Source organism: Procambarus clarkii, chromosome 31 (assembly GCF_040958095.1).
Source record: "Procambarus clarkii isolate CNS0578487 chromosome 31, FALCON_Pclarkii_2.0, whole genome shotgun sequence".
Lineage (NCBI taxonomy): Eukaryota > Metazoa > Arthropoda > Malacostraca > Decapoda > Cambaridae > Procambarus > Procambarus clarkii.
This window is the reverse complement of record NC_091180.1, coordinates 29,210,969-29,222,419: the sequence shown is the minus strand read 5'-3', so window position 1 is coordinate 29,222,419 and position 11,451 is coordinate 29,210,969. Positions and strand designations below refer to the sequence as shown.

Here is an 11,451-nt window from a genome sequence, read left to right as displayed (position 1 = left end):
AGATTATTTAAGACGGGTGGTACTCGCATAAGGGGACATAGGTGGAAACCGAATACCTAAATGAGCCACAAAGAATTTTTTCCCCAAAGGAAACAGCTTTTTCAGTGTCAGAGTTGTTAATAAGTGGATGCAGTAGGAACGCATGTGAAGGAGACTGACTCCATATACAGTTTAAAATGTATATATATGACAGTCCAATAGACTAAGGAATCTGTACACCAGTTGATTGATAGTTGAGAAGCTAGACAAAAGAACCGAAGCTAAACCCCCGCAAGAACAATTAGGTGAGTACATACTAATTCACCTCGATGACATAACGACCGAAACGCTACTGGGTGTTAGTGGCTTTGTAAGAATGTAAGAACATCAATGTAATGTACTCGCACAAACCCAATGTACCTTCTTACATATTTTATATATATTATATATAGATGCGAACAAGCCTGAATGGTCCCCAGGACTATATGCAACTGAAAACTCACAGATATATAAACAAAGAATTGTGTTAGCGCCTTTGACCAGAGAGCGCGAGACTCTGGTCAACACCAATACGCGACCTTCCAGTACAATGCATATTTCACCGTAAAATCCATCGTGGCTCATTATACATATAAGACATTACTATAAAGTGAAGAATAAAATTTATGATTAATAAAGAATCGTGTTAGGTAGTGAATGTTTGATGAAAGTTGTTTATTATGTGAGTGTTAAAGGGAGGTGTTCGTGTGGATGTTCGTGGCGTGTGTTGGCGGGGGACCGTTGTCGAGGGTAAACACTAGCAGCAGCACCAGCGGCGCCGCTCATCTATACTCATCCTCCATCATCCACTTACGCCGACACCACCTTTAACTGTGAGTATGGCCGCCGACTGTCGGGTACATTGAGGCTGTGGCGTGAGGCATTCATTTCGTGAGGAACACCTGGTGAGGGAGAGATGAGGGTCATGGCGCCAGGGACGCTACCTGATGCCGCTATCATGGCGTGATACTGCGGGGCACGCCAGCACCCTTCTCCTCACTGATGGCAGCAGTTGTTGGTGGTGTGAGGGGCTGGCCGTAGGTGGTGGTGGTGTGAGGGGGCTGGCCGTTGTTGTTGGTGTGAGGGGGCTGGACGTTGTTGTTGGTGGTGTGAGGGGCTGGCCGTTGTTGTTGGTGGTGTGAGGGGCTGGCCGTAGGTGGTGGTGGTGTGAGGGGCTGGCCGTTGTTGGTGGTGTGAGGGGCTGGCCGTTGTTGTTGTTGGTGGTGTGAGGGGGCTGGCCGTTGTTGTTGGTGGTGTGAGGGGCTGGCCGTTGTTGATGGTGGTGTGAGGGGCTGGCTGCTGTTGGTGGTGGTGGTGTGAGGGGCTGGCTGTTGTTGGTGTGAGGGGCTGGTCGTTGTTGGTGGTGGTGGTGTGAGGGGCTGGCCGTTGTTGGTGGTGTGAGGAGCTGGCCGTTGTTGTTGTTGGTGGTGTGAGGGGGCTGGCCGTTGTTGTTGGTGGTGTGAGGGGCTGGCCGTTGTTGTTGGTGTGAGGGGCTGGCCGTTGTTGATGGTGGTGTGAGGGGCTGGCTGTTGTTGGTGGTGGTGGTGTGAGGGGCTGGCTGTTGTTGGTGTGAGGGGCTGGTCGTTGTTGGTGGTGGTGGTGTGAGGGGCTGGCCGTTGTTGGTTGTGTGGGGGGCTGGCCGTTGTTGGTTGTGTGGGGGGCTGGCCGTTGTTGGTTGTGTGGGGGGCTGGCCGTTGTTGGTGGTGGTGTGGGGGGGCTGGCCGTTGTTGGTGGTGGTGTGGGGGGCTGGCCGTTGTTGGTGGTGGTGTGAGGGGCTGGCCGTTGTTGTTGGTGGTGAGGGGGGCTGGCCGTTGTTGTTGGTGGTGAGGGGGGCTGGCCGTTGTTGTTGGTGGTGAGGGGGGCTGGCCGTTGTTGTTGGTGGTGAGGGGGCTGGCGTTGTTGTTGGTGGTGAGGGGGGCTGGCGTTGTCTTGGTGGTGTGAGGGGGCTGGCCGTTGGTGGTGGTGGTGAGGGGGGGGTTGGCCGTTGGTGTTGGTGGTGTGAGGCGGCTGGCCGTTGGTGGTGGTGGTGTGAGGGGGCTGGCCGTTGGTGGTGGTGGTGTGAGGGGGCTGGCCGTTGGTGGTTGTGGTGTGAGGGGGCTGGTCGTTGGTGGTGGTGGTGTGAGGGGGCTGGCCGTTGGTGGTGGTGGTGTGAGGGGGCTGGCCGTTGGTGGTGGTGGTGTGAGGGGGCTGGCCGTTGGTGGTGGTGGTGTGAGGGGGCTGGCCGTTGTGGAGTTGTGATGGTGCAAGGGGCTGGCCGTTGGTGGTGTGAGGGGGGCTGGCCGTTGGTGGTGTGAGGGGGCTGGCCGTTGGTGGTGTGAGGGGGGCTGGCCGTTGGTGGTGTGAGGGGGCTGGCCGTTGGTGGTGTGAGGGGGCTGGCCGTTGGTGGTGTGAGGGGGCTGGCCGTTGGTGGTGTGAGGGGGCTGGCCGTTGGTGGTGTGAAGGGGCTGGCCGTTGGTGGTGTGAGGGGGCTGGCCGTTGTGGAGTTGTGATGGTGCGAGGGGCTGGCCGTTGTGTTAATACCTTGTCGATGGAATTTGACCCAAGAGAGGAGCTCCTAGGAGAGTGTCGTCTTCAGGATCAGTTTGTTGCATTTCAGACATAGTATCTTTTACCTAAGCTATGTGTTGGCTGGAGATTATTTTGAAAAAATGTAATAGGGTGGTGACCTAACAGGGTGAGACCTAAGTTGATTTTATGTCCCTGAATTGTTCTGATGTCCTCAGAACAATTCAGGAACAAAGATGTCCTAGGGAACCAGCAAGGATGCCACTATCTAAGAACTGGGTGTCACACTCTGGACAGACATGTGTTGACTGCTATGACTAGTAAGATATGAGTGGCAAAGGGGTCACCCTGATAGACACCTGCACAAGATTCATTTAATATTCACCATACAGAATGGGTAGAGGGGAGGGAAATAACAAGCAGCATGAAGTACTACATCCCTTAGTTTTCTTGATCAAGTTGCCTTTACATTGTACGTATGCTTATGAATGTTTATATATTGCAGATATATATTTCGGTAATCTAGTTCTAAGGGTCTTTGAAGTTATTTGTACTGTTGTAGTTTAGCTGTACAGAAGAGAATTCCATGCAACTTTATGGATTGTAATCCGTTTTAAGATTTAATAAGTCATTTTTTGGGAAGATCGGAAGCCATTTTTTGTGGTTCTTGTTGATTAGGGGTGTTGAATTTTGAGAGAAATTAATGTGTATGTTTTAAAGAAGCTCATCAGTGACTAGCTCATCATTCCAGTATTACAGGAATAACTGTTTGTGAGCTATGTAGCCAGGTGATAAGTAGCTAATGAGCAACTCTTTAAAACTTGTACATATTAATTTCTCTCTTTTTTTCTAGGTTCGTGGGTGTTGCTGTCCCTGCTTCATCTTTGTACTTCCAGTAACTTATCTAGTGCTGAGAGGCTGATGTAAAGCCAATTGTTCGCTTGATTTGGTGCTAGAGAGCTTTTATTTTGTACATCTGGACTTTTATATAGAAACTGGACACAACTACAGTATTCTATGTCAGATTTGCTTAAGCAAAAATACATTGTAGTGTTTATATTTATAGTGAGAGCTCAATAGTAATACTGTAGTGGTCTTTTGCAAAATGAAGATGTCGAAAAGTACCCCGGGAACGGGTAATGACACAAGAGCAGAGTTAGCTGAACTTGTAAAAAGACGTGCTGAAATAGCAGATAATTTAGCCTCGCTGGAACGACAGATATATGCATTTGAAGGCTCATATTTGGAAGACACTCAGTTATATGGAAATATTATCAGAGGGTGGGATAGATATCTTGTTACTAACAAAAATACAAATGCCAAAAATGACAAACGAAACAGAAAATTTAAGGAGGCTGAACGGTTATTTAGCAAGTCATCAATCACATCCATGGCTGCAGTAAGTGGTATTGTAGAGCAAATGGGTGATCGCTTGGGTGACAACACAGACACTAATGATGTAAATTCTGGCAGTGAAGATAATTCTAAAGATTCTGTAAATCCTGGAGTAAATGGAGACTCGTCACGCGACACTTCTATGCTCCACAAAGTATCTAAGAGCTCACATAAAATAAAGAAAAGCAGCAAGAAAAACAGGCATCGCTAAAAGTGTTATTGTAAATTGAATTACTGGTGCTTTTTATGTAGTAGTCACTGCATAGATCTTTCAGTGTGATTGATGCATTAAGAAGGATGTAAGAAGTCTTTATTTAGTGTGGAGGGTTTAAGTTTTAATAAAGTACAGTATGGTATTACACTTTAGGTATGCTTCTGTTCATATAGAAAGATTTTATACAACATTTGAGAGAAACTTGTGTGGTGTATTATAGCAGCTATTGGGACCAGTTTTTTATGTTTGACTTACTGTGTTCAGTACTGAAATTGTATGTTGTCACTTAATGGATTTCTTGCCTTCCCAAAATATCTGGTATTCATATAAGAAGCTTGGCACTTCAGTGGTTGTAAATGACAACGTAACTTATTTTAATTTCTTCATTGACAAGTGTTTATGAGTACTGAACACTCATCTCATAAGCATTTGCACTTTTTTTCCAAATTTTATTGATCAAAATAAATTAAAACATTGTTTATAGTTGTTTGAGAAAATAGTACAAATATACTTTACTAAATAAATCAATAAACTGTTTTGTTTTGATTCCTAAAATATATTGATATTAAATGAATCCTTACTGAGTATAAATATTGTGGACAATACTATGGGAAGATTGAAAAGGTATTTACTAGTGGTCGATATATTAAGTAATATATATATATATATATATATATATATATATATATAGTATATATATATAGTATAGATGTATTTGTAATATGGTTTCAAATATTGCCCCCCCCCCCTCTTCTGCCACTAAAATAAATTTTATTATATGAACTTCCCCCCAGCAGTGATTACTGATTAGTAACATTGAAATGACAGTTCAGTGTGGTTGTGTTGTCAGCATAGCATTGTCCATCATTGCCCACACTCCCTCCTTGGTCTCGCTTCCACTACTGCTAAAGCAGATTGTCACATTCTGAGGGATACTATTAAAGTCAAGTACTGTACTTGAAATAGTCCTTCATTAACATTTTCCATATCCTCCACAGTTTTTGCAATTTTGCATAGTACTAACTGTTACCAGTGTGATGGTGCTGGTTTGTTCAGTGGCTCGGATATAATGCTTTTCAGATTTGTTTTGAAAATAGCAAATGATTGCCAGAGGTGGGACAATCAAATATTGTTTCCAGGGATTTGAGTATAGTCTTCTCTGATTGTGCCTATGGCACCCCTGCTCTAAAATCCTTTACATGCTGCTTTCTTACTATGGGCAGATTTGACTGTTTTGTACCCTGTATTATGTTTAAGGTTCTCATTTTTACCATACCTGAGTACAGTACTTAAAATTTATCATTGTTAGCCATGTTATTTTCTATTGCCCAGTCGAACACTATTAATATCTGTTTGTAGTTTTTCAATGTCTTCAGCAGAGATCATTTTCATGCCGATTCTTGTGTCATCTGCAAAGGATGATACGAATCTGTGATTTGTATTTTTGTCTATCTGATATGAGAATATAGAAAAGCAATGGTGCGAGGACTGTACTCTTGAGGTACAGAGCTTTTAACTGCGCTTGAACTTGATTTTACATGATTGACCGTTACTCTTTGCGTTCTGTTTGACAGAAAACAGAGTATCCACTGTCCTACTTTATCAGTTATTGCCATTGACCTCATTTTGTGTCCTATCACACCATGGTCACATTTATCGAATGCCTTTGAGAAGTCCGTGTATACCACGCCTACATTCTGTTTTTCTTCTAATGCCTCAGTGACTTTGTCATAGTGGTCAAGTAGCTGTGAGAGGCATGATCTTCACACTAAATCCATGTTGGCCTGGGTTGTGAAGGTCATTGGTCACCATGAATCTGGTGACCTGACTCTTGATCACACTCAAATACTTTTATTATGTGGGACATTAGTGCAACTGGTCTATAATTTCTTAAAAATGCTTTGCGCTCTCTCCTTTGTGTAGAGGGGCTATGTCTGCTGATTTAAGGTCATCTGGTATCATCCCGTGTCCATGCTCTTTCTCCACTATAGAGTGCCTGTAGTACTGGCACCTTGCATTTCTTTATAAATATTGAATTCCATGAATCTGGACCCAGAGCAGAGTGCATGGGCATGTTGTCATTTCTCTTTCAAAATCTGCCACGCTAGTGTTGATACCAGTTATATTTACAGGGGTTTGGATATCATTCATACAGAAGTTGTCTGGATATTCCACTTTCATGCTGTTTATTGGAGTTCTTAACATGTCCTACTGTATACTGTAGTCCCATTCCTATCCCATAATTAGTTGATCTATACAGTAATCACCTACCCATCTCATACAGTTGGTTGTGGACCTATAAGAGTATTTTGGTAAAAAATATGTATGGTAGCCCACAAGTTAATGCCAATATGAGACCACAAACTCGTAGAGATGTACTGTATTGTGGATAGATAATGATAATATTTAGTAGTCTAATATCTTTGGCAATGACACTATGAAAATCAAGTTTGTCACAACTGAGCGTATTTGGTTAACGACCTTGATGGAAAAATATCCATAACTAAGGATATATCATCTGACAACTCTTGAACACACAACCAAAAATGGCTACTGCTCCATTTTATGCTGATGCTTCATCTTATGAGGTAAATGCTTATTTAACATACTGTACCTAGTAGGCTAAACTTGCTCGTAACAATGATTAATGTTAATTCATTGTTAATCAACATTGTATACCTAGAATTGCCTAGGGTTAATGGATAAAGGGGGTTAAAAAGGCATGCACATCAAATATTCCTCACTCATTAATTTAGTTATGTTATTGGACCAAAAGATAAAAGGGTAATGGTATGTAATGTGTATAAGTACTGTACTGTAGACACTCAAATACAAAATGTGATTTCTAATTTTAACATTTCTTTATACAGTTGCAAAAATGTCGATTGGAGTTCCCATTAAAGTGCTTCATGAAGCTGAAGGCCATACTGTCACAGTTGAAACCATGCTGGGGGAAGTTTACCGAGGCAAGTTATTGGAGGCGGAAGATAATATGAACGTACAGGTGAGGAGCAACTTCTAGAGTTTATTGGATTGGATGCCTTAAATCACTAAATAAACTTTTCTTCTCCAAGAAAATAAGCTTTGTAAAAGTTCTTGTTGAATATTTTACTCTGTACTTGTAGTGCTCTTCTTTTTTTCCTTGGTAGTTCACATCCCCTTATAACTAGTTTACAACAGACTGAATATGGACTCCATGTGTGCACTATTTGTGCATCTACAGCAGTATTATTTAACTAATCCTAAAATATCAGCTACCTTAGATTAAGATGTGCTATTCAAACCAAGAGACCCCTTCTATTGCTACCAGTTCAAACCAAGAGCTGAAATTGAGGAAATACATCAGAGGACATTTGTATGATATGCACATACAGTAAAATGCCTAAATTACTGAACCATCTTAACACTCGCTCACTGGGCATGCGCACGGTCAACTTATGGGTCATGCACCCAAAGCGCTGGCGACCGTGCGGGTAAGTGCGCGGTGACACCTAAATGTGTCTACTCATTTCAGCTTTCTCACCTTAATTCTCGTGCTACGTCGTTTGTTTTGGTATAATTGTGTTCGCAATTAAATTCCCTACAGATGTGTGTGAATATAATGTACAAAAGCCTGGAGTGCCTCCCCGCAGAAAAGCCTAAAGTTACCCGTGAACGAGCACCAATTTGTACACTGCAACCTAACGTGTATACTCGTTCAGTTTGATAACATCAATTTTCGTGTTACGTCTTTCATTTTGGTATCAAATTGTTTGCAATAAAAAGGCGCGCATTTTAAAAGTAGTCCCATAATAATAGAGCAATAACTGGAATTTTAACAAATATTTTAATTCTGGAAGCTCATCATCACAAAATTATTTATATCTTTCCAGTGTTCTGAAATTTTTGTGTTACATCTTTCATTTTGGTATCATTGTTTGCGACGTAAAGGTGCACATTTTAAAACTAATCACAACATAATAGCACAATAAATAGAATTTTAACAAATATTTTAAATTTTTGACCAAAAACCTATTTATAATCATATAAGTGTTCGGACATCAAGTTTCATGTTGCATCTTTCATTTTGGAATCAAATTGTGCGCATTCTAAAGGCGCTTATTTTGATACTATCCCAAGGTCGATTGGATAAAAAAAATGAATTTTATACAAATATTTTTGTAGTGGACGCAAGTCCGGTCCTAAGTTAGGATTCAAGAGAAAAATAATGGACGAGAGTTCGGTTCAAAGTGACCGATACTGTTAAAACTGAATGTACAGTTTCAAACGGAGACAAAATATCGCATAATATACACAGTCGACCCTGGTGTAATGAGTTTTTACCATAATGCAGTTCACATTTTGTAACCAATAATTTCAGTTGTGTGTACTATTAATATATAACAACCTCTAATGGTATGTTCTGTCTACTCTAGCAAAAATGATTTGACTCGCATCCACTCATTCATATAACACCACCACACTCACGCTCACCCACTCTTGCCTAAAATATTTACAACAGACCTGTATATTTTCTTGGCAAATATAATCATTATTGTATTGGTCCATGTTAGAAGGTATTACTGTATGTACCCTCTTCTAAACTTAATTTTTCACACCTTACCCATTTCAAATGGTAGTTAGTCAATAGTGGATGGATGGGGTTAGACCAAGAAACAAGTTGAGTGCACAGGACTGAAGGCGAGGGAATTAAATGAGTGCACGGGCATAACTAAAAGAAGTATAGCAGAATAAAAATGATGGTAAAGGCTACAAAGTGCATATGATAGAATGGCAGCATTGGATAATTGGAAAGCCAGTGAACTTTGTAAGAGTACCTAACAAACAAGAAACTAGTGTATCACAGTTAGAATACACATTGGAATGGATAGATGTAGCACGTGGACTTTTCAAGGTTTGGCTCTGGGTCTATTGCTATTTCTAATTTAATTAAACAACCTACTGAAAGTAATAAGTTTGTATCAGTGTTTGTAGGCAACAAAATTACTGCTGCTGCCATTGCCACTACCACTTCACTTTGCAGTCATTGAAGCTGTTATATTTATTACACCACTCTTTTGTATACTGAGACATAATTCGGCTTGAGAATTCTTGACGTGCATATGATCAAAACATGTAACTGATAATTTTGGCACTTGTTTATAAATATTAATACAATACTGTTTTCTACTATTCATGGTTACTCAGTTGAATTCCTGTATATTTTGTTCTTTTACAATTAAAATTGTGATATAATTATTATATATTTATATATTTTTCTTTTTCAGATGGAAGCATGCACTGTGACGTACCGCAATGGACAGACAGCAAGATTGGAGAATGTGTTCATTCGTGGCTCAAAGATACGTTTCCTCATTTTACCAGATATGTTGAAGGTGAGAATAATACTATTAGCATTGAGAATGTTTGCATGACATGAAGAAATACTGTATTGAAATACTCTTTGTTAAATTCCTAAACCAATGATGCTTGATCACAGAAGTTGTTTGCTTCATTATTGCTTATATGCTGGAAATGGCATATTTAGTAATACAAAGTGATAATTTTGATCTGTCTATTCCTAGTACATAATAACAAAACATCATATTTGCTACTGTGAATATTTAAGACATTCCTTTCTGTTAAAACTTTGTCTTTCAGCAATTTTGTGTTTTAAGTATTTTTTCGTAGCAGGTGTCAGCCCTAACGTAAGTATTGAGTGGTGGCTTATCTGGAGACCAAACTTTATTCTTGAAGACTAAACTATTTGGTTTTTAAATTGTAAAAATTAATTATATCATTGTAGTTGTTTATTTGCCCCTTTTATAAGTGGTGCTTTTAAAATTACATTTTATAAACCCAAATGATTTATATGTATATGTTTGCAGAATGCACCGATGTTCAAAAATATGACAGGCAGAAAAGGTGGAGCAGCAGGCAGTGGTAAATCAGCTATATTAAGAGCACAAGGTAATATATCTACTGCCTGTCTTTGTTATATTTTCCTAAACCTATTGTAAAGTTTCTGAAATATCAGGAGACTATATAACTTATAGGAATATGTTATGAAGTCTGAAGACCTTGGTCAAGGACAAGGATGACTCCCATGCCAAGAAATGGGCATTATAATATTTTTGTAATTTCTCTGTATATAAATCTTGAACTTCATTGTCTAGAAATGCATGATCATTAACAAATACTTATGGTGCATTGATTATTGTCACTTATATTTGTGTAACTTTTACAGCTGCTCGTGGTCGGGGTAGAGGTGGCAGGGGTGGCAGAGGCTGGGGTCCTGGTGGTCCGATGAGACGATAGACCACAACGAAATTTAATACATGGCTTTTATATGCTCTTGTCATTTCCAGTATTCATCAGTACCATGCATATCTTTCCTTACATTGATTTTGAGAGCATAACACTTTAAGGTAACCTCGACATGTCTAGGTCATTCATGTATAATTTAAATTTGTGTGTTTTGTAGTGGAAAATTAAAACTAAACATTTTAGTTTTAATTATAAGAGATTCTGAATTTTCAGATATGTATCTTCAAAGATTGTGTATTCAGTTGATGTGTTGTATAACCAAAACTTGGTTTAGTGCAGTTTTTAGAGGAGGCAGTTACTCTTGATCTGAGGTCTTTGTGGACAGTGATTAAGTCAAATCTTTTTGCATTTCCCATTCCATAAAAATAGGCATTTATAATTTTTTGCTTTGGAATGTTAGGCAGTGGATATAATTTATGTCTGAAAGAATTTCTAAAGTGAAATATACAAATAAATTTTCTTTATTAAACCTTTGTTTTTTGTGCCCTGGCTTGCATATAGCACTAAAGAGCATTTTCAAAATTAAAGGGAATTTCTAGATATTGTATGGTGTTCCTACTCCCTGAAGTTTTATCACCTGGATGTTCACTTAATACATCAGAATTTATCGATTGTGTATACTGTACAATTTTGAATACGTCTTATCTCATTTTATTTTTAGTGAAATTTATGGAAAAATTGTTGCAATAAGAGGGTCCAGTTGTGTTGTGGGAGCAGGAAAAAACCAATGGAGTGGGGTGCAGGCCTGTGTTGTGGGAGCAAGATAAATATATGGTTGTGGGAGCAGGACTAAACTTAGGCCTGCACCCAATTCATGTGTTGTGGGAACTGGACTAAGCCAATGGAGTGGGTGCAAGCCTGTGTGTTGTGGGAGCAGGACCAAACCAATGGTTGTAAGTGCTGTCTGTGATCTTCCATTGTTAAGGTTTCATAACCTGTCATGTTTTAAGGTTTGTTGTGATGATTAGTGAGTATGACATTGCTACTTAGACTTAGGATCATAGCTTGAATCA

The 11,451-nt window shown here is 40.1% G+C and overlaps 1 protein-coding gene across 2 annotated transcripts; it reads left to right on the top strand.

Moving 5' to 3' along the window:
* The first annotated feature begins 640 nt into the window (after positions 1-640).
* SmD3 (small ribonucleoprotein particle protein SmD3) lies at positions 641-10,907 on the top strand. Of its 2 annotated transcripts, XM_045743493.2 has the most exons (5): positions 694-851; positions 7,003-7,136; positions 9,400-9,507; positions 10,000-10,081; positions 10,359-10,907. In XM_045743493.2, exons 2-5 carry the CDS (start codon positions 7,011-7,013, stop codon positions 10,427-10,429), a joined length of 387 nt encoding a protein of 128 aa, XP_045599449.1. In that variant the 5' UTR covers positions 694-851; positions 7,003-7,010; the 3' UTR covers positions 10,430-10,907. The 2 variants fall into 2 exon arrangements, with proteins under 2 accessions (XP_045599447.1, XP_045599449.1); XM_045743491.2 differs by lacking the exons at positions 7,003-7,136; positions 9,400-9,507; positions 10,000-10,081; positions 10,359-10,907 and adding an exon at positions 3,377-4,664 and having other exon boundaries at positions 641-851.
* Positions 10,908-11,451: the final 544 nt, after the last annotated feature.

Coding starts and splice junctions, on each gene's coding strand:
- SmD3 (XM_045743491.2), top strand. CDS start 3,629: ATGAAGATGTCGAAAAGTACCCCGGGAACGGGTAATGACACAAGAGCA.